Raw genomic sequence first — 21,998 nt, 5'->3', positions numbered from 1 at the left:
TCTACTCGGCTAGGGCCTGGGGCCGCCTCCTGGGCGAGGACAGAAGTCCTGGGGAACAGATGCACCGGGGAAGAAAGGGGGGAGGGGGGCGGGATGGGGAAGGAAAGGAGGGGTGGGCTGGGGTGTCCTTTATTCTCCAGTTAAACGCGCCTGGGAGACGTTGTTACATAACAAGTCTGTGCGTGGAGGAAGAAGACTTTGTTAGAAGGAAAGAAGGAGGGTGTGAGTGGAGGGAAGCTCTGAGAAAAGCGGCAAATCTCAGACCCCTGAGCTGACCAAGGAGTACAGATAGATGCTCCTCTGCGCTGCAGAAATCCTCGGCTCTTCCTCAAACTGGGGCCACGACCCCTTTTAAGGGGGGCGTGCAAGGAAGGGAGATAGATTTGGAGAAGATCTGCTCCCCACAAACACGCCAGCTACCCCGCCCCCCGGCCCATGTGGGGGCTGAGGCCTCCGGGAAGCCGGGCTCTTTCTCCTCCCGGGCGCCGCGGGGAGGCCCGACTCCATCTGCAGCCCCCCGAGGACTTCGCAGCCGGGATAAAGGGCGGCCGCCCCCAGCCCGCGAGCGCCCTGGATGCTCAGCCGTCAGCTGCCGGGAGGCGCTGATTTCATTCCGGCGCGGCTTTCGCTGCGGGCGGCGGGGGCGGGGGGCGGGGGGCGGGGGCCGGCGGGGCGGGGTGGGGGCGGGAGGCGGGGGCGGCGGCCGCAGCCAGGCGAGGCCGAACGCCTCGGGCCCCGCCAGGGTTTATTACATCCCAGCCACCGGCAAAGGTTAGGAACGCGCATTTAGAGACGGGATAATCCGAGTTTAAATATTAACAGTAAAAGCAGAACCGGTGGAATATTTACCCAGAAACTGAGCAGATCTCCCTTTGCTCGGGGAGAGGAGCGCCGGAGGCCCGGCTTCCCAGGCCTGCGGCTTCGTCGCGGCGCTTCCCCCGCAGCCTGCCGAGACCCACCTCGCGAGCTCCCTCGGGTTGTGGTTGGGGGGGGCGGAGGGCCGCGGACCCCCTCGCTCGGCCAAGTCGATCGGAGTCCGCGGCGCTCCGTCCAAACCTTCCGCTTTGTCATACTCTCCTTTTTAAGGGCCTCCCCGACCGACACAAAAGGTGGCGGAAAGTACGTTGGATCAATAGCTGAGATTGTTATTTAGATAACAAATTAATCTCCCTGTTATAATACTTTTTATAGTGAACTTTGCACCCCTTCCATAAGAAAAAGGAATTTAAAGGAAAAAAAAGTCTCAAACAGGATTAAGGTTTTAATTACAATTCCCTATCGAAATAGTATGTTTGATGAGCTGATCTTATCAATTAATAGTAACATTAAAGCTCAAGAAACAAGATTCACGGAAAATACGCTTAAGGGCGTCTTTTAAAAGTAATCGCACCCAGGGAACTAGCGCGGCAGTAGGCCAGCGAGGCGGCGTGGGGGCAGATTGTCGAATCCGAGTCTCCTGGGACTCAGCCAGAGCGGGGCGCGCATCTGGGGCTCGGGATGGGGCGGGGGCGGCGGGCCCCGCGCGGGTACGTGCTGCCTCGCGGGTGGGAGGGAAATAATAAATACCAGGCGCCTCCTCAAAGCTGAGGCCCACATCAAAGTCGGGGCTCCACAAGGGCCGTGCAGTTCACTGCGTTTGGGTCAGCGTTATATTCCAGGGGCACATAAAGTAATTTGAACATGCACCAACAGTTTTCCATAAAATACGAGTTAAAAGAAGTAATAGAACTAATCACTGTCTCCTCAAATCAAGTAGAAAACATTTCAATGCACTAATTAGAGTAATTAGAATAATAAGCCTCTGCCTATATGTGGTAAGACAATGTGTACAAACAACTTTATTTAATGTATACTGGTAATCAGCGATGCGTGCCTGCTTGAATGCTTCGCGCAATAAAACTACCCTCCGTCCGCCCAAACAATCAAATACAAATTAGTTTAATGATTGTGCCTGCTGAATGTCTTAGAAATCCACAGGCAGAGGCGAGTAAATAGAAGCATCCTTGTTTGCGTGCGTCCGCGCCCGGGCTGGCCCCGGGGCCGGTGAGTGGCCGCCGGCGGGCGCGACGGGAGAGAGCAGGAGGCCCAGGCGAGCCGGGCGGAGGCTGGGCCGGGCGCCAGCACAGTCCTGCGCCCCTCCAGAGCCCCTGCTTCTGCCCCTGATCGCCTTCCCACCCCTCCTTAACAAGCTTCGCCCTCAGTGGCCCTGCCACGCACCGCAGGCCCAAGAGCTCTCGTCTCCGCCGGGCCTCACCTCCTCCCCAGTGCCTGTCTGCAAGGGTTTTAAGAATTGAGTGACGTCCTCACACTAGACGACTCCTCCCTGGGGCCTTAGAGGACTAAGGGGGGGGGGGGCCTCAGCCCAGGCTGCCAGTGCCCAGACCACGGAGGAGAACCCCAGGCCTCTGGTGGTGGGGGCAGCCCCTCCCTGCTTGCTTCCCTCAGCCCTGACTTGGGATGATGGGGAACCCAGGGGGGCTCCCAGGTTCCCTTCGCTGGGGAGCTGACTTTCGTCCTGTGTAGATATAAGAGACTGTGGGCCCAGCAGGGAGTGGTGGGTGCTCAGGGTTTAGAGGTTCGTTTTCCTGCTTGCTGCAGAGCTTGGAGGGCAGGGCAGGGAGCTGAGGCCAGGAGGTGCCAGAGGTTTGATGGGTCTGAACTGACGGGAACACGCATGGGAACTTGGCTTGCCAGCTCCCGGCTCCCTAGCTCCCTTCCGTGGCTCTCCCTGCCCCCCACCCCGACTCCCCCCAAAATCAAACAGGAAAAGGCCGATTACTTTTACCGCAGGCAGCTGATGCCCTTTTCCTTCCCAGTTTCCCTGCAGCTGCCTCCTCTACCCTTTCCTTGGGGCACCTTCTCCCACCACTGCCTCTCATGCAGAAAGCAACGTCCTGGGCCCAACTGGGCCGAGTCCCGCGGAAAAGCCGGGCAGGCCTACAGCTGGGACATTCACCCGCCCCGGGACCCTCGGCCCTGGTCACCTCCGTGCCCCGCCTCGTCTCTGCGCCGGCCCCGCGCCTCCGAGAGAAGCCTCGCCAACTCGCCGCGACCACAGCCAACTTCCCCAGGGGCGGAGGCCGCAGCCGAGGCGTCCGCCTGCCTCCTTCCAATCACCACCGCCATCGGCAGCCTCCGGCGGGCGAGCCCACCAATCGTCGACGCCCCCCGCTCCCACCTCCAGGGCCTCCCGGGAGAGGGAGAGGGCCGGCAGCGCCCGCGACGGCCGGGGAGGCCTCGGGCGTCCGCGCCGAGGGGCCCGCAGCGAGGCCCGGCTCCTGGCACCGCGCTGAGGCTCTTCGGCGTCCCGGAGCGGAGGCCGGGGCTGCAGGACAGGGAGCGCCCGGCTCCCCTCCCTGCTCTCCCGTCCTCCCTGCGCCGGCCCGCGGGCGGCTGGGCCTCCCTCTCGCCGGCCCGGCCTTCCCCGAGGTAGGGGGCGCCCCGCGAGGCTGCGGCGCACCCTCCGCTTCCCCGCGCCCAGCAGGGGCCGGCCCGCACCGCGCTCGCCCGCCTGCCCCGGCGCTGCAACAACTTTGAAAGAATATTGTGTTAGGGGAGCAAACAAACAAAAAGTTATTAATGTCAGACCACTCTCTCCAGAATCATGTGCCGTGGGACATAAAAATTCCTCCGGCCGAGTGAGATTTCTTAACAGGAGGCGGGAAAAGAACTCCCAACACTTCCCACAAGGATTTGCCCGAACCTTCAAGCCCAGTGATTTACAATGGCTACTTTGTGTTACAGACCCAACAGAAACTTTCTTTTTTCCTGCTCTCCTCACAAATTCTGGCCATATTGTGTGTGTGTGTGTGTGTGTGTGTGTGTGTGTGTGTGTGTGTGGCTTTTCTTTTTAAACAACCAACCCAGACGAAATACTGATAGGAGGAAAAATATATGCCCAAATCAAAAAGGACGCAAATCCAAATTTACTCCACAGTGAGGTTTCCAATCGCCGGCGTTCTGCACACAGAGCGTTCATCGTATACAGTTCACAACCATCAAAATCCTTCCATATTTATCGGGTAGGGTCCGAATGCTCCCCCGTCCTTCTAAAATCAGTGACAAGTGAGTCTTTGTGGGGCATTTATTCCCCTCTCTTCTCTAGATGACAGCTCCCCTTTCGGAGAGCAGAGAGCTGTTTGCAGCCAGCTACAGACTACTCCAGAGCCCGGCTCTTCACGAAGGGACCGCCTATGGAAGTTTTCCCCTCAAATCCCAGACAAAGAGCTATAAAAACTCAGAAAGACGTGGAAGGAATATGCTTTAAGATATAGATGCACTTTTACTGGGGCATTAAATAACATTTCAGACAATATTTTTTTTAAAGGAAATACATCTTAGTGTTATCAACAACCAGAATTCTAGGACCAATAAGAGAGGCCAGAGTTGTTTGGATGGGATATGATACTGTTTCTAAAACCTCTAACAGCTATGCCACCAGAGTTGTAACTAAGGTAAAGGGAAAGTATACCACATGATAAAGTTAACTTTTTTTTCTTTAAAAAAGGGAGGAAACAGATTTCCTAGCTTCCCACCAAACCCAAGAACAATGTGAAAATATTCTGATTGTATTTTTATCTCCATAACCAAGCAAAACCTTAAAAAACAAAACAAAACTAAGAAGCCATTTTCTGGCCCTCTTGAACCCACCTCTAGAAAAGGGGGTATTGAAACAATTCTGGCCCAAGTTCTACAAAGGTGGGCAAGGTTATTCCATGATTTGCTAGTTGAGGGGTAAGACCCTGCCACGTTTGCATTATTGCTCATCCTGAATTAAGTGGTGAGAACAGGTACCTTCTAGAAGCCCTGCGTTCTCTCCTACCACCATCTGCCCCGATAGGAGATTATGCATGATTGAAGAAGTAAACTTTCCTGAATAGGGAGAATGCTTGTATAAAACTGGGCTGTACACCCCTTTATATCTTCCAGATTTATTCATAATACTTCAAGATGCTTCCTTTTCTTTCCATTTCAAGTAAAACATAGACCTTTTTTCCTCACTGAAATATACAAGAAGACCCAAAGAAGCACTATTACCTCTGACATTCACTTCCCCACCCCTTTTTTTTCCTGCACAAGTCCCGTTCTTTATCTCATTCTTTGACTTGTCTGAGAATTCAATAGAATCTAGAACAGAGTTGTAAAAACTGATTGAAAAATCAACAAAGACAAATCACAGAGACCAGTGATAGAAAGATAATTTCTCTCACCCAGCAGCCCAGCACTCCCCAGACTGCTTCCACAGGAAGGCTAATGGAGGCCAGTGGAGGCAGCACATAGACATGCATGCCCAGGTAGCAGTGCTCTCATATGCCATCTTCCCCCGTTGTTGCTGGTGCGCCTCTTTATTAGTTGCTTTTGGAGAAGAAGACAGAAAGATGGGAGCTTTTATTAAAGCCATTTCACCAGAAAATCTGGCCACCCAGTGTGTGGCTTCCACGGGGAAGAGCAGGAGAGGGAGAAGAGGGTTTTGTCGCTTCCATCTGCAATATAAAGGAGTAACTTCATGGGAACAGAGCGTGTTTAGAAGTGCCAAGCGTAACATTATTTGTAGCCATTCCCTCCGTCTGACCTTCGCATAACTCTCCCACATGATCGTTGCTTCCCCATCTCACACTGTAAATTTAAAAAGTGACATACTCTGAGGAAACATAGGAGCTCTTTCAGGATGGCCGCATTCTGCATTATTGTCTTTAGGGAAAAGAAAGGGGGGCTTGTCGTTGTGACTAGCCAGCACCTTATAGATGACTGCCCCACAAATTTCTCCCACTGATAGGAATGGGGTTTTCCCCTTTGCATGTAATACATTCCCCAAACGGGCACTGAAACTGCCTGGGTAGCTTGAGAATCTGAATGGCAAGTGTGGGTCAAAACCATGGTGAGTCCGTTTAACACGTGATGGTTTCCAGTCAGCAGCCCCTGTGGCTAAGAACAAAAACCGCCTTCTCCAGGTCCACTCAAATGCCCTGCAGAGGGCAGATGCTGCTTGTTTTCTGCCTACAGTGGAGGAGGATATTGACCCAGAACTCAAATCTATACCCGGCTTAAACATTTTACCCATCAGCATGTCTGCGGTCACAAAACACTTCTTCTTTCTGTCACTTCTAGTTCAGACTATTGATAAGATCATTTGGCTGAATCTGTTTGGGACCTGTGTAGTATTTACTAGGAGTTAGAAAAGATGATCAGGTGTAATAAGGCCAGAAACTACCTTTCAAAATAGACATTTATACTTAAACCAGTGTTCCAAGGAGGACTTTAAATATACCAACACACTTGTAAACTCACCTAACACTGCTTGGATTTCCCACTAACTTTAAAACTGATTTTGGCAAGTGTCATGTTCCATCTAAGACTATTTGAAACAATCTGTTATTAGCCTTGTGGCCTTGAGTCTCTCCCATACATTCCTTTCTTGTTTTCTTTCCTTATTTGAGAGCCTGTTTGCTTGCCTGAAGAGATACAGACAGTACCGAATAACTCATTGCAAATTCCATCTTTTTCTGTAAACCTAACAGGAAGATTATAATATATAGGTCCTCCTTCAAATCACTTGGTAAACACACGTTACATACCGTCAGAGTTATCCTTTGTTGAAAGGTATTTGTTAATTATTAAAAACAGTCCCTAAGAACCACTTTTCTACAGATCCCAAATTATGTGAGGGCATGTGGATAAACATTAAAGTCCACCTAGTGCCACTGATGCTTTCTGAGAAATCATGGTAAAGCTAGGCTGGGAAGAAGATACAGGGATATGTGCATATATTTAAAGGGACAAACATCTCTTTGTTGAACCATGAAATGGCAAACAAATTGGAGCTCAAACCCAATGACCATTTCAATTTAATCCTACAGGCGTAGTGACTGACTGAAAAATCTGAGACTGATAGTTTCGGCAAAGAAAAGTGAATCACAACATCAGTCTCTTAAAAAAAAAAGCCTCTGAAAGTTACAAACATGAAACCTGGCAGTAGACGCATAGAATTTATTCCAAAACTTTATGAAGTATAAAGGAAGGGAGGTGTTTCACACACAACTCAACTCAGTCAGCATAGGTCTAGGGTTTCTTTTCCCCCTTAAAACTTGGCACTATTTTAAAAAATAAAATAAAGATATTTCAATAATTAGAACAAACTATGAAGGTATTGTGCATTTCTGTTTTATGTAGATAATAAAATATTACTTTAACATAAATATATAAGGATCTCTGCGTTTTTATTTTCCCCACAAGCACAACCAAATGTACCAAAACAAATTATTTTTAAAGAGACTGAACAAAAAAATTACATCCCATATAGAATTTGCTCACCTACTCATTTAAAGCTACAGAAAAACAGTTTCCAGAACCTTTTTGCTTTGAAAGAAATAAATATACATTGAGGCAAGCCACTTAAAAATGATATGAAAATATTTCCCTGGGTAGCATTAAAAAAAAAGAAAAATAGACAAAGAAACATTTAAACTATTTCTGCATTTCAAAAGACAGATATTAAACATATATACATAGTGGTAAGGTTCAGTGGTAAGTTTCAACTTGGTAAACCTATGAGAGTTAAGAGGAGCTATCCACACATCCCCTGAACTCTAGCTTTTGACCTTACCCACTTGGTAATAAGAATCTGAAAATTCATTTCCTCCCTTTACCATTGGCTATTTCTCCTGCTCTGGATTGCTTCACTAAAGGCCAGTCCCCACACCTCAGGAACGAGCAACGTGATGCACCCCTTAGCAGCTCCATGCCCAGTGACTTATAACATTCGTTGGGGGAAATGAAATACAGGCAAATAAATATGCCCATTATAAGTAATCATTTATCTTGCAAAAACATGGAAAATGAAACAATCACAGGTATTTAAAAAGACGATATAAAGCATATTTCTTAAAACCTCAACTACAGAGTGCAATGCTAATCTGATGCTGGACCATACTTATATGGTATTGAGAATTTAATTTTTTAAAATAAAAAATTTCCTAACCCGAACCGGAAAGAAGCCCCTAACTTTTAAGATTAATAAGAAGTGTTTTCCCTTTTAGCGCCCTTTTGTGCTGATTATTTTTAAATATTTTAACTGATCACAGTTTAATGGTATTTATTTCAGTAGAGTTACAAGTTTTTTCACCTACACTTCCCAGTAGAGTCTTTTGTTATGGGAGATAACTGTTTTCCACCAAGATAAGGTAAAAAAAGCACTTAAAACTATTAACAAAAGGGGAAAAGGAAAGATTGAAAACAGCATCCCCCCCCCACTTCATTTGGAAAGCTGTCCAAGTCGAGCTGGTATTTTCTCTAATAAATTACAGGAGACAAGGGTGTGGGACCTTAAGTATAATTTGATAGACAAATGAGCTAGTGAAGATAAGGTATAAAGAGGAAATATTCTCTGTATGCATGTGGGTATTTGTGTGCTAAGAAACAGTCTATGAATACATCATTAAGGTCCCAGAATATTTTCTTTATATTAAAAAAGGCTATGAGAGGAACAAAGTTTAAGTGCTGCTGTCAGCACAAATAGTTCCTCATAATTAAATTATTAAAACTGAAGGCAGAGAACTATACTATAGGGGTGTCTGAAGATGTATATTTCCCTAGTTCTCTTCAAAGTGCCACTTTCTGTTGGACAACTCTGGAAATATATTTAACCTCCACATTTCGTCTGAGCTCGTTCACAATGGGCCCGCCTGATAAAATGAAGCAATCAGTCACTCATTATCGATTTTTCTTTTTCTCCCCTCCACAACCCCACCCAGAAACACTGCCTGAAAATGAAGTTTACTTTGTGGCTGGTAACGTAAACCAGTGCTTGACTCAGTTTTGTATTCCAAACTGGTTTCTTGCCTTGGCTAAAGCGGGTAGACCATGCACATTTCCTGAAAGCAGAGAATTATTTATTTTGTATGAAGCCAATCGCTTTGCTTTGGTAAAAGGAGCAAATAAAAGTCACACCAGTGTAAGGTTGGGGGTGGAGGGGATGTGAAGATCACCGAAGTTCACAGACAGTAAGAAAACAAGGAGCAACACAGGAACCTTAGAAATGGAGAGAGGCCAAGAGCTGGCTCCACCTCTGTCCGCTGAATAAAGGGAAACAAAACAAAACCCGGCAATTTCAAAATTAACGGTGGGAGGAAGAAAAACACGTTCATGAATTTGTTCACGTAAACTTCAATTTCCTTGCAGTGCAAATTCATGTGGTTCCATTTTTTTTTTTTTTTTTTTGCCTACACCAAAGAACGTGTATGTTTTTTCCTCTTTCCTGATGGGGATCCACATTAAATAAACACAGCAGCATGTGCCAACTCCGAGCATCAGGAAGCTGTTTTGTGTTTATCACGGTTTGATGGATTTTTCCCCCCCTTTTTGGTAATTCAGTTTTGCCAGGTATTTAACTCAGTGCTTGCCATCTCTCCCCCTGCCTCCCTCCCTCTTTCTTTCTCTCTGACACAAACACACACACACACACACACACACACACACACACTCATTCTGTCTCTCTCTCTCTCTCTAAGACACTCCACCCCATTGCCTGGGCACCAGCCGAAAAGGTCAAAACACATCATGACACCTGCTACCGTTCAAAGGACAGTCCAGTGCCGCGGTCGCTCTCCTTAGCGTCCCTTCTCCTCCGAAGGGACGGGAATGGTGGCCAAGAACGGAAGGACGGCGGGCGGGGCGCGGGGCGGGCCGCAGGCTCACGGCACCGGCGTGGGCACCGCGTGGTGCGGCGGCGTGTCCCTGCTGCCCCCGAACACGTCCTCGGCGCCCGGCAGGGCCCCTCCGGGCGGGGTCATCCTTTTCTCCTTCTGTCTCCGGTTACAAAACCACACCCGCACCACCTCCTTCTCCAGCTGCAGGCTGTCCGCCAGGGAGGTGATCTCCTGGGCCGAGGGCTTGGGGCACTTGAGGAAGTGGCTCTCCAGGGCGCCCTTGACGCTCACCTCGATGGAGGTCCGCTTTTTCCGCTTGCGGCCCTGCGCCGCGATCTTGTCTATGCTGGTGGGGCTGCCAGAGGACGAGTCCGCCTCCTCCAGCCACTTGTTCAGCAGCGGCTTGAGCTTGCACATGTTCTTGAAGCTCAGCTGCAGGGCCTCGAAGCGGCAGATGGTGGTCTGTGAGAACACGTTCCCGTACAGCGTGCCGAGCGCCAGCCCCACGTCCGCCTGCGTGAAGCCCAGCTTGATGCGCCGCTGCTTGAACTGCTTGGCGAACTGCTCCAGGTCGTCAGACGTCGGCGTGTCCTCGTCCGAGTGCGCGTCGTGCGGTGCGGGGTGGCCGGGCGGCGGCAGCGCGTGCGGCTCGGCGCGGCGCGGCTCGTCGTGCGCGTCCCGCAGGCCGTGGTGGTGCAGCCCGGCCGGCTGCGCGGCGCCCAGCATGCCGTTCACCGTGAAGCCAGGCTGCGAGTAGAGCAGGCCGCCGTTGGCCGCCCCCATGGAGGGCCCGAGGTGCGCCGCTGCCGCCGCGCCCCGCCAGCCAGGCGCCGGGTGCTGGCTGGCCGCGTGGTGCACCAGGTGCGGCGGCCGCGGCGGCGGCTGCTGGTGCTGCTGCGGCGGCGGCGGGTGCTGGTGCTGCTGCTGCGGCGGGTGCTGGTGCTGCTGCTGCGGCGGGTGCTGGTGCTGCGGCTGCAGGGCGCCCGGCGCGTGCAGCTCGTCGCCGCGGCCGGCCGGCGGCACCCCCACGGCGGGCTTGATGTCCGGCTGGCCCAGCGGGCTGGCGGGCCACGCGGGGCCGTCGCCGCCGCCTCCGCCGCCCCCGCCCCCTCCGCCGCCGCCGCCGCCGCCGTGGGCCAGCGCGGAGATCCACTGGTGCGCGTGGCCGAGGTGCCCATTGCTCGGCAGCGCGCCGTAGTCGCCGGGCACCAGGCTCTGCGCGTCGCGGTAGCCGCCCGCGCCCGGCTGCATGCCGCCCGGCGGCTCGGCGTGCACGAGCGGGGCGCCGGCGGGCAGCAGGCTGTAGTGGTTAGACGCGGCGGTCGCCATGACTCTCGCGGCCGGACCGGGCGCTCCGGCCGCAGGCGCCGCGCATCGGACAGTCACTTTTCCGCCCGGGCTCCGCTCCGCGCGCGCTCGCCGTCGCCGCTCTCCCCGCCGGGCGGCTCCGACGCCGCTCCGACGCCCGCCGCCGCTCCCGCCGCCCTCGCTGCCGCTCGCCTCCTTCCTGCTCCGCTCACTCTCCGACTAGCTGCGCGCTCCCCCCGCGCGGCGCTCCAGCCTCTCCCGCTCTCCCGGCAGCCGCGGCTCGCGGCGGCACGCGCCCGGCCCCGCCCCCTCCGCCCCCTCCCATTGGCTCCGCGCCCTGTGATTTACGTGGATACCGCTAGCAACCTCCCAGCCGGCGCCGCTGATTGGCGCAGAGCTGCCCCCGGCGCGAAGTCTTCTCGGCCCTCCCCCGGCCCCTCCGCCCGATTCAGGCTCCCCAGCTCTCACCTCCCGTCCCCGCCGGCCCGGCCCCCTCCGCCCCTCATGGGCCCGCCCCCCATCTGTCCCTAGTGCGGACGAACGGGGCGGCCTGTGTGTTGGGGGCGGGGACGGCGCTCCACCGACCGCAGCCACTTGGAAGACTTCGGTGTCGCGGGAAGGGATGGGTGGGGTGTCGGTCCACCCTTTCTTCCCAGTAGGGCTGGGGGAGGAGGATGAAGGAGGGAGAAAGAGAATGGCTGAGTCGCACCCAGCCACGGGGAGTCTGATTTTTATTCACCTCTGGACACACACACACGCACCAGCGTCCCCTAAACCTAGAACCAGAAGCCACGCTTGTCCCCGGGTGAAGTCTTCCCCGCCACGGTTAGAATCTCAGTGCCTATGTGCTTCTTGTTCCAGCGTGTGTGGACACTTTCGTCCGGAATAAAGGTCCTCTTCTTCCCCCCCACTCCGTCGCTAGCACAGGCTTTCCTTCTTTTAGGTTACAGTCCCAATTGTTTCCCAGTCCCGCGGCGAGAGGACCCCCAGAGGGAGGCTGAGCCCGCGCAGCCGCTAGGGAAGACTGCTGTTCGGGCGCGGAGTTGCTGTTCTGACAGCTCGGCGGCCTGGACTGGAAACAAAACTCTAAAACTCTCCATCGGATTCACACATTACGGAGCGCACAGTTTCAGGTTTAGAAAACTAGGAGACCTTTGCCTCGTGCGAAGCTACGGGGGCGCTGGCAAGAGGTACTTGGCCTCTGGTGCGGTCGAGGCACCCAAGGGCCGCTCTGGGGAAGCCAAGCCGAGGGACCGGCGGGTGGGCTTCTCTGCGCTCCTGGCGCTTTTCGAAGCAACTTTTCCGTTAGCTGCCTCGAAAGGGAAGAAGAGCGTGTGAAGGAAAATGGGCTGATGCTGGCAAACCTTCCTGATCAGTTACTTCCGCGGACTCCAGCGGTTGGGATTGGTTTAACTAGGCTCTCATGCGCTCGCTGTGGCCAAACTCCTTGCTTAGCCTTCAGCCTTGAACTCCAGAGCAAGAGCGCGGGATCGTGCACTGGCGGCGCCGCTCTACCAGGGCAAGCGGGGCAAGCCGCCAGTTTCCTAGCTGCCCGGAGCAGGCGCCTGCCGCGTTTGCGAGCCTGAGAGCCGGACTGGAGAGACATGGGCTCAGATCCAGGCTGGAGCAGCGCGATCACTACGCAGGGCCAGGTGTACCGTGCGCGGATACTGCTAAGCGAATCAAAAGTTGCTGCCGGAAGGCAAAAAAAAGAACCAAGGAACGTGAATTGCGTTCCCACCTCTCACCCTTGCCCCGCCCGAGGTAGCCCTAGCGCTGACGCTGCCTGCTGTCATGGGTGTGAGAAGCAAGCCAAATCAAAGCTCAAGGGGAGCACTTTGGGGGCTCCAGAGCGTCTTAATCTAGATAGCAAAGTGGAGCAAGCCAGAGAATTCATCATGACTAACGAGGAGCAGAGCTCTTTGGGGAGTGGCTGAGCTGTTTATAAATCACCACGATGAGCACCCGCCTGGGCAAGGCGCTCTGGTTGAGAATTTCCACGTGCCCTGTGTTTATGAGCGTGTTGTGGGAGAGAGAAAAATGGTTAGGGGAGGGGCGAGTCTACAGGCCACCAACGGGACAGCCTTGTATCCCCCCCCACGCGCGCACCCGCGCGGCGAGACGAGGACACACACCGTGTGGCGCTCGGTCCCGGCGCAAGCGCGGAGCCACTCCGGCCCGCGCCTGGAGGCTGCTAGGAATCCTGTAACTTTGCCCCGCTAGGAAAAAATGAAAAAGTCCGAGTCTCGAATCTCCAAGACCCGTCGGCTGGAGCCCGCGGCTCTTCCACTGGGAATCAAGGGGCAGAGCAGCAGGCAGCATCGCCTCCGTCCTGCAGTGACCGCAATTCCCCAGTGCTGGGCGCGTGGCTCTCCTGGGGCTTTGGGAGCGCGCAGGACGCTTGCCAGCCGCGTCCTTCCAGGCCCGCTGCGGCTCCCCTCCGTCTTTCCTCCCCACAGCGGGAACTCAGAGCTCCTACAGATGGAAGAATCCAGCCGCGGGGAAGGGCTGCGTCCGGATACTCAGCAGCTCATCCTCCTCCCCCTTCCGGGGCAGGTGTCTGCTTCTCTCTGGATTGATTTCACATTTCTCAAGGGACAAAGCCCTTTGCAGCCAGTGGGGTGATACACTGGAGGAAAGAAAAAGGGTTCCAGATGCATCTCCGACGAAACCGAGGAGGCCAAGTTCGGAGTCGGTTTGAAAGTCCCTTCCCCCACCGCCCCCCGTCCTGCCCGTCTTCCTGCTCCTCCTCCCACAACCCCGGGAAGAGGGCGCAGGTGTGTTGGGGGTGCTGCACGTGTACGTCAAAACTTCCTGCCTGCGTTGGGACTTCACTGGCGATTACTACTCAGAGATCCATTCCACGTTGACGTCCCAGTCTCCACTCCACCCCCACCCCCGTCTCATTTCGCCGGCAGGCCACGGAGACGCACTGTGCCCAACAGGGTAAGCCGGGTAGTTCCACCAGATTAATACACCACCCGATAAAGCCCTGTGAGTACACAAAGCAATGCCCTTACCCTGGGCCTCAGCCCCAGCCTCCGCTCCCCACCCCCACCCCGGAGCAGGGCCAATCGTCGGGCGGGCTGGGCTGGGCGCGCGCACTGCTCTGGTACCACCTCCCCCTGCGCCACCCCCGCCTCCCCTCCTGTCGCCCGAGGCCCGGTTGGCGCGAACGCGGGGTCCTGAGTAGCCTCCGCTTCCTGTCTGCCTCCAGGCGCGGCGGCTCCCTAGCGCTCCGGGAACCGGTGCTCTCGGCGGTTTTAGCTCCAGATGGGGGCTTCTCGGTCCTCCCTTTAGCCCTCCCACCGTCGCGGGCGCCTTTCTTTGCCGCTGACCCCGCCAGGGCAGCGTCCGCACGTCTGCCTGCCTTTCTCCACCCACAGAAAGGCACGTTGAAGGTGTCTCGGGGAGACACCTCCAGATTTTGATTCAGCTCATTCCCTTTCACTGTTCAAAGCAGCTGTTCAAATACAGAGTCTGCTTATGGTGACGTGGAGAGGATTTCAAACAACCTTAAAATGCTTTGAACTGACAAGGTGTCTTGATTTTTTTCCCTTACTCCAGCCCAGCTCTCCGAGATCACTCGCTAGGACAATGGCTGAGCAGGCGGTTTGGGCGGGCCTGGCTGCCTCGGGGGCGGACTGCGGGATCCCCTGGGCTCCTGCCGCGAGAACAAGCTCGAGGCACCCTGAGAAGAAACCCTGGCAAAGGCGCCAGCCCATCCCCTCCCCCTAGGTCCCTGAAAGGGCTCTACTCAGTCGCTACCCCGACCTGGACTGGTGCGAAGAAGTGGTGCGGACTCCCTTCTGCCCGGGTGCACTGCGTGGAGAGGAAACAACTCGGTGTGTCCGAGCTAAATGGAAAGGACCCATTTTATCCCCACATTGTCACGCTCCTACAACGAGCGAGATGGGCTTGGATCTTGGGAGCACCCCGCCTCTTGACCCAAGGCCCCCAGGTCTCCATCTGAGTAACAGTAATGGGATCAATCCATGTACTTTAACTTCAACTCTAATCTATGAACTCGTTCGTCTAGTAAACACACTCACACCATACGTAAAATAGCATTTATTTATTTCTTTATATCAGGGCTTGGCAGAAAAACCACCATGATCATTCTCATACACTGATCTGAAAGAACAGTTATTAATATTCATTTGATAGATCTTTTTTCTTATTTATGTAGTCCTATGTTAATAGAAATCTGGAAACAAAGGGAATTTTATAAGGTGCTAACTGATTTAAACTTAGGTTAAATCCCTTTTTAATGTATGCACCTTGGAGCAAGATTGTTTGAATCCCTTCTCTTCTTTCTGATCCTGTTCTTGCCATCCCCCAACTCCCTCCGTGTTCCACCTCCTCCATCCCTTGTCTGTGCTTTTCTGCTTTCCAGGTAGCTCCCAGAAGCTGCTGGATTTGGTGGAGAGCTCCCCCACATTTGAATGGGACTTCTTTGCTAAGGGCCTACAGAATGTCAAAACTGAGGCTCCTGCTTGAGAATTGCAGCTTTAAGCAACCAATCCACACAAAGAGGCAGCTGGCTGCTTTAATGAAAACCTCCTTAAGGCTTCAAGTACTGCAGGCTTGGGGATGCTAATAAGGAGCATGGAAAATGCATTTCCATGTTGCTAGTTCTTGTGAGCGACATAATAAACATTTGTGTTAAAAAGTTAGAAATTAGTATCTTTATGAAGCAGCACATTGTCTCTTCTATTTAAAAAATCCCCTATGGACGTGTAAGTTACTATCTATATGTACATTTTACAAGTTTCTTAATGTGCATCCATCTCCGTGTCATAAACGGTTTTGAAGGAGAAAAAGTTTTCTGAAAAGTTGAAGCTAACATTCTCCCTCTGCTTGGCAACTCTGTTTGTCCATGCATCACATACAGATGTATTTTATCATCACTACTGTGTAAATCAGTGAGATAAAATGTTTTAAGTTCAGTATTTGAAATGAAATTATTTGAATTCATGGATGTTGATCTTTCCCTTTTTCCTCCAGTTCTGAATCTGCTCATTAAAAATGATCCCTTCTTTGCAGTCCACAAGTGAATATTTTATGGACAGGCACGGTTTGAAGACTTCTAAAAACACATCGCCCAGGCAGTAGAGCTGTTTCAGGGATTACTTTGAGTAATTTATCAAAGGAAGCCTGCGAAATTTTGAGTGGTGAATATGAGGCCTTACAGGGGAGAAGGCATAAAGGACACATTCCATCAGTGTGCAAGATAAATTCTATTTGTAGTTAATGCAGCTTGTTTACATTGAAATATCAGGAACACAACAGGAGACGATTGGGGGCTCCTAGTCCCCTTTCTGAAATTTCATTTTCAAAGGACTAACAGTTAAATGACTTCCTAACAACGAGCCTGAATGTCCACTACCGCCCACTCACCTCTGAAAGTTGGTGAGGGCGGGCCCCCAGGGGGGAATGACAACTCTTTGATAAATTAAAGTGATTTCAGTGATTTCAGCAGAAACCTCCTTAGCTCTAAACTATTTGGGGATGTGAGATGAAGCTCTTGCCTCAGCCCCTTGCCTCTCAAGATCTTCCGGAGTGATCTGAGAGGTGGAAGGGGAGGGGCAACAGCACCTTCAACACACCTGCGCACAGGTGCAGGGGAAGGGCATCCTCAGCCACCGGCGCCAAGTCCAAGGGCTGGGGAAAACAAGGCTGCATTCGGTTGAGCACGGACTTAGGTTTTCTTCTTCTGGCTGCAGAGAACACGAAAATGCAAATTTCTTTTAAAGTGTCCTTAAGAATTTTGTTGTGTCCCGGGGACCTCCGTCAGCGGGCAAGGGGTGGTGGTGCATCGGAGCGAAGTTCTTGGCATGAGTTAATCACAGCGGTAATAGCTGTGGGCTGGCTCTGTCTCCCAGGTCTCTGAGTTTTAGAGCGGTCATTCTGATCCCCTTTGGGATTAATAAATTAAGTTCTAGATGACTGTTTTTTACAAGACAGGTTTCCACACTGTTGGTCCTGGGCACATTGAGACTGGCATTGTCTGGAAGAAGTCGCAGAAAGAGGAAGTCTAAGGCAGTTGGTAGCAATGGGACCAGCTCACTCCTGTCTTTCTTGCAAATTTTCGATGGTAATCTAGGGCAGCCAGGTCCCAGCATTAAATGCAAAATAGGAAAACAGGACACGGCCGAGTCACAGGCCTGATCATATTAATGCCCTAGGTCAGAGAGAGAGAATAATGAATAGGCGCGGAGCTCAGTTCGTGGAAGGGAACTTAATTAACCTTGGGAGAGTGAAAGAAAGTCAGAGATCATGTTTAGGACTGTGGTTTAGGATGCTTTTATTTATGTGAATGTGAGTGGGGGTGGAGAGGGAGGGAGTAGTCGGCTTCGTGCCGACTTAAATTATTTTTAACCCTGAAAAACCTGAACTTTGTGCTACTCGGGGCCATCCAACTACCCATACAATCCCGTGGAGAACTGCACCGTGGGAGCTCCCGAGCTCTACCGGGAGGTTTTGCGGCCCGGCCTCGGCCTTCGTGGGGCATCAGCCCGGGTAGGGAGAAGAGGCCGCGGCGTCCCGGAGCCCCGGCCTGACCTCGGGAGAAACTACGAGGGAACCGAGCGGGGTGGGGGCGGGGGCGTTCCCTGCCGCTGAGCCGCTGAGCCGCTGAGCTCCTAGGCAGGTCCTGGCTGCGATCCGGGGGAGGAAGACCGGGGCGAGAAGCAGGAGGCCGGGCCATTGTCCAGGGAGGGCGCATTTTTGTCCGGATGCTGCGGTTGCTATAGCGAGGAGAGAAATCCAAACAGAAGGGCTCAGTTCTCCTTTCTCGGGCCTGGGAGCAGCGCTCCCTCCTCTTAGCCAAAATAAAAGTGCCGCCTGGGGCCTGGCACCCCTTCCCCGGAGAGCTGACTGCGGGCCCGTGGAGATGGGCACGGAGGATCCGGGCACCAGCAAGGGGAGGGGGCGTCCGGCACCGCAGGGACCCGCCAAGCTGGTGACTCCGGAGCGGCCCGAACGCACCAGCCACCACTGACTGTCTCTTAGCCCTCCCTCATCTCCCGCTCCTGGCCCACTCTTTTCCTGAGGTATTTTATTTAGGAAAAATCTCACAGCCTTCCCAGACTCGTGAGACTTCCCGGGTGGCTGAAACCCTCTTCTCGCTGGGGCTGTAGCAGCAGTTTCGGCGTTGGAAGAACCGTCGGAGGAGAGGGACTTGAGCGCCGCACAGAAGCTGTACCGGGAACGAGCGACAATACCAGCGGCAAACGGCCTGCTTGTTATGAGTTTAAAAATCACCCAAAGGGAACTTTTGCTAGAAAGGAGTGTACATGCAGATTTCTCACATTTAAAAAGAGACTCTTATTTTGCAATAGTCTTTTTTTTTTTTTAATGTCTTGCTATTCAACTTTGAAAACACTGTGAAGGGAAGGTTACAATAAAGGCTCTTCACGGCTTATAATTTCTCCAACAGTATAGCTCAGGATTGCTAGGGGGAAAGAGCAATGTTTAGTTAATCGTGAGCAGTTATCTTTAGAAAATTTTGAGTTGGTATTTTTAAGGGAAGAGAATATTAATTTACTCTAGATAAGGTAAAAAGTTAGGATTTTATTTGTGGGGACAAGTTATCTACACCAGAAGGGGGCCTGGTAGTAGGGACTTTTCAAAATGAATTATCTTACGCTCCTGTGATTTTTAAGTTTTCTCTCTCTCTCCTTGACGCTCTCTCTTTCTTTGTCTCTTCTCTCTCTGCGAGTCTCTTGCCTAGACGATGCCTGACAAACTAGAGAAAACTTTTTATTTGAAGCCATTTGAAAGACATCGTCAAAAGGATCTCTCTCCCTCCTCCATTTAAAATATATCCTTTCCTTCCTAGCGACAAGTCCCTTAAAAAAAAGTTCACACAACTTTGTAAGAAGTTCCTTAACTCACAGTAATATTCACATTTAAAAAATGCTTGAAAGAAATCATGTTAATGAAGAGAACATTTGCAGTAATTTGGTGATAATTATCAGAATCACCACATATTCGCAGAGGCTTGAACAATACGTGTTCAGAGAAAAGCAAAACACATTATTTTAATAGTCTGATATGCAAACTATGGACCGTTCAATTACGTGGCTTAATAATGCATACATGATGTGATCTTGTTATTGGGATGGGAAGGTCTGTGGTGAGTCACTCCTAAGACTAAGTGTTCTCTCACATCCAGTAAAATCCATTGCCATGGATCGTGGGCCCCTGCCAAACTGCATTTAAGAGAATAAAAATTAATGACTGAGAATTTGAGCGTTAAATTAACATTAATTATATGACCTCCATGCTGGAAAGATTAAATTTCTTACACCCTAATTAGATAACGTCTCCTCACACTTCAAACAATTTCCATTTTTCATTTCCAGGTTTCAGGAGTACAAGGCAAGGTAGGGAGAGGCAGTAGTTGAGAGTTTTCCTTTTCTGAAGTCTGAGTTTGGGGGTGTCCGACCACTGCCTCTTCTGCTTTCTTTTCCTTTCTCCTTGGGCTTCACCAGGGAGAGCCCTCAGGTTGGAGATCACAGTACAGAGAGTTAAGCTCGTTCTCCATGTCTTACTGACAATGGTCGTTGGAGAACAGGGAGCTTGGTGGGCGTCCCCGAGTAGACCTGGAGTATGGTGGTAGTGGTGGTGGGGCCCTTGCAGCTGTCAGGGGGAAAAGGTTGGGCCATTGGTCAGTGTCTCAGGCCAGGAAAAAGGTGGTAAGATTCCTGCAGAGTCGCGGAAGGGAGGAAATTCCAGTCAAAATGCATCACGGTTGCATGTAGAATACAAACGTCTAAGCTAGAAGTGCAAAGGTGTCAAGTGAGCCTGAATGTTGTGTTTGGAAAAGAAAAACAAGGTTCTTAGGTGGCGGCACAACCAAAGGCCCAGAGGACCGCACTCATTTCCTTCGTGCATGAGTTTGTGAGAGGTTTGTCTGCCACTCCCCAGCAGTGCCCTGGCGTTTAGAGATTTCACGCCATGCTGTCCACAGGCGCCCACGGCAGGATGGCCAGTACGGCCTGTCTGACCCTGTCTGGGACCAACAAGCGGCGGGCGTTGGCCACAAAGTGGGGAGCGGGCCCCGAGTGTGCGGAGGTCTCCCGTATTTGAAAACTTGTTGCTGTGAAGGGGAGGCAGGGAAAGGGCAGGATCAGGGCGAACAACAGAGCAGTACCCCCACCCCCACTAGGACAGATGGTCGGTGGCGGCGCGTCCGCTCTCTCTGTTCCTAAGACGCGGCTCGGGGGTCCCAGGGCTCCGAAGAAAGCTGCCCTGTGCATTTGGTTTGGAAACAATGCACACGGACTTAAATTCTTGGGATTAGAATTCGGGGTTTCCTGTTGGATATTCCGTGCGGCCCCAGACCTCTCACGTTTCCTCCCACCCCCCACCCCCCCTTCGTCTTGGCCGCGTCTTCCCCCGGGATAGTCCTGAACGGCAGGACGTGGAGCACAGCTGCCCGGAGCACCGGGCGGGACGAGTCCAGCAAGATGACACCCTCGCGGCGGCGGGCTCTCGGTCGCCCGGAATAGAGTTTTCACGTGTCACCGTCCCCATTCAGCCCCTTGCAGGGCAGCGTGCGTGAGCGCCGGGCGCCGCGGCCGTGAACAGCGCGTTACGGGGCAGGGGAGTTGGCGGAGGCGGGGGCCGCCGCGAGCCGCCGGGTGGGGGTTGGGGGGTCGCGGCGGAGGGTGGCGGGCCTTCCTCGCCCGCTGCCCGGCCGGCCCTGCAGTCGCGGCCCCGCGGCGCGGGCGGGTGTGCGCGGCCCCTGCGCGCATCCCCGCGCGCACTCCGGCCGGCGGAGTCTCGGCGCACCCCCAGCCGCGGGCGAAATCCAGGCTCAGGACACCCCTTCTCCCGGCGCGAGCCCTTCCGCCCCAGCTCCGCGTCCCCCCACCCCCCGGCCCCCGCGGCCCCCCCCCCGGCCCCGCGGTCTCCCCCCACCACCCCCGGGCCCCGCGGTCCTCCCCCACCGCCAGGCTCGGGCGGCGGGGCGCGGCGCTGGGCAGAGGCCGGGGAGGGCCGGGCTTTGGTAAAGTTTGGCAGGTCGGAGAGCCGGCGGGCGCGCTCCCGGCCCCCCGCCGCTCTCCCTCCCGTCCGCTCACACCCGGGGTTCCGAAGGGAGGGCGTCGGGATGGGGGTAACAGAGGTGCGGAGAGAATGGAGAGCAGGTGGTCGGTCCCGAGAGTTACAGAAACTCCCTTTTGGCAGAGAAACGTCTCCCGGGCAGGTGCGCAGAATTAGAACGAGGCAGCCGTCGCGGCGAGAACTTAGCCCGCTCCCCACGCCTCCTTCTCCCCGCGCCCCAGCGCTCGCCTTTTGATGTGAGTTGCTCCTTTACGCAGGCTTCCCCCCCCCCCCCCAGCCCCCAGCGTGCCTTTGCTCGAAATGGATACTTCTTTTAGAAATTGGAAAATCAATACTAGTTTAGCTTCTTCTGTGAGCTGATGCACTGTCTAACCTTACAGGGAGGGAAACAGCCACAGGCAGGCTCCAGCCCCTGGGAGGATCTTACACAGAAATTTACAATGAACGATGCTCAGGAGCGCTGCTGAAACAGACTTTGGTTAGTAGTATTACTATAAGCCCCAGACACACCCCTCTTAGGTATTCAATGGTCTTGCTGAAGTTTGATTAAATGATTGATCAGAAGTTTGCATTGTGGGTGTTTACTCTTTCTGTTTTCTCAAACCACTTCTTGGCTGGTTTCTTGTTCGTTTTCAGATGCCATTTGCAGCGCAGACAGATTTCATATGCCTACTGCAGATTGCCTTCAGAGTTCTAGTTTAAAGACATTATGTAAGCTCCTCTCTATTTACATAAGAGCTTTAACTCAAACCTCTCAGAAAACCCATTCATTACCAACGAAAACCCATCCAGGGCAGCAGCACAGCTGACCTGTGTCTTCATGATACTCAGGAACAGCAGTCGTTCATCCTTTTTGAAAAAAGAAAAAAGTAGACGTAACAAAGAATTGGAGTATTTTGCATTTTTATTCAGCTTGGTTTCCTATCATCTGAGCATTATTCTTAAGCTTACTTCAGGCAGGGGCAGCGTTTA

General features: G+C 53.0%; 2 protein-coding genes across 2 annotated transcripts; one reads left to right on the top strand and one right to left on the bottom strand.

Moving 5' to 3' along the window:
- Positions 1-9,451: 9,451 nt before the first annotated feature.
- On the bottom strand, positions 9,452-11,082 carry POU3F2 (POU class 3 homeobox 2). The gene has a single exon (XM_036890398.2). It carries the CDS (start codon positions 10,971-10,973, stop codon positions 9,690-9,692), a length of 1,284 nt encoding a protein of 427 aa, XP_036746293.1. The 5' UTR covers positions 10,974-11,082; the 3' UTR covers positions 9,452-9,689.
- Positions 11,083-13,181: 2,099 nt separating this feature from the next.
- On the top strand, positions 13,182-15,058 carry LOC118915045 (uncharacterized). Its single transcript, XM_036890446.2, has 3 exons — positions 13,182-13,508; positions 13,657-13,898; positions 14,520-15,058. The coding sequence occupies exons 1-3, from the start codon at positions 13,182-13,184 to the stop codon at positions 14,923-14,925; spliced, it is 975 nt and encodes a 324-aa protein (XP_036746341.2). The 3' UTR covers positions 14,926-15,058.
- The last annotated feature ends 6,940 nt before the right edge of the window (positions 15,059-21,998 follow it).

The sequence above is a fragment of the Manis pentadactyla genome, chromosome 12 (genome assembly GCF_030020395.1).
Source record: "Manis pentadactyla isolate mManPen7 chromosome 12, mManPen7.hap1, whole genome shotgun sequence".
NCBI lineage: Eukaryota > Metazoa > Chordata > Mammalia > Pholidota > Manidae > Manis > Manis pentadactyla.
Note: the sequence above shows the minus strand (reverse complement) of the source record. Positions and strands in the feature narration are given on the sequence as shown.

What these genes read in the sequence shown, in the direction of transcription:
- POU3F2 (XM_036890398.2), bottom strand. Translation starts at nt 10,973, where the DNA reads ATGGCGACCGCCGCGTCTAACCACTACAGCCTGCTGCCCGCCGGCGCC.
- LOC118915045 (XM_036890446.2), top strand. Translation starts at nt 13,182, where the DNA reads ATGAAAAAGTCCGAGTCTCGAATCTCCAAGACCCGTCGGCTGGAGCCC. An exon ending in TCCTCCCCCTTCCGGGGCAG is followed by an intron (nt 13,509 to 13,656) that starts GTGTCTGCTTCT and finishes TCGGTTTGAAAG; the next exon opens with TCCCTTCCCCCACCGCCCCC. An exon ending in GACGCACTGTGCCCAACAGG is followed by an intron (nt 13,899 to 14,519) that starts GTAAGCCGGGTA and finishes CCCTTACTCCAG; the next exon opens with CCCAGCTCTCCGAGATCACT.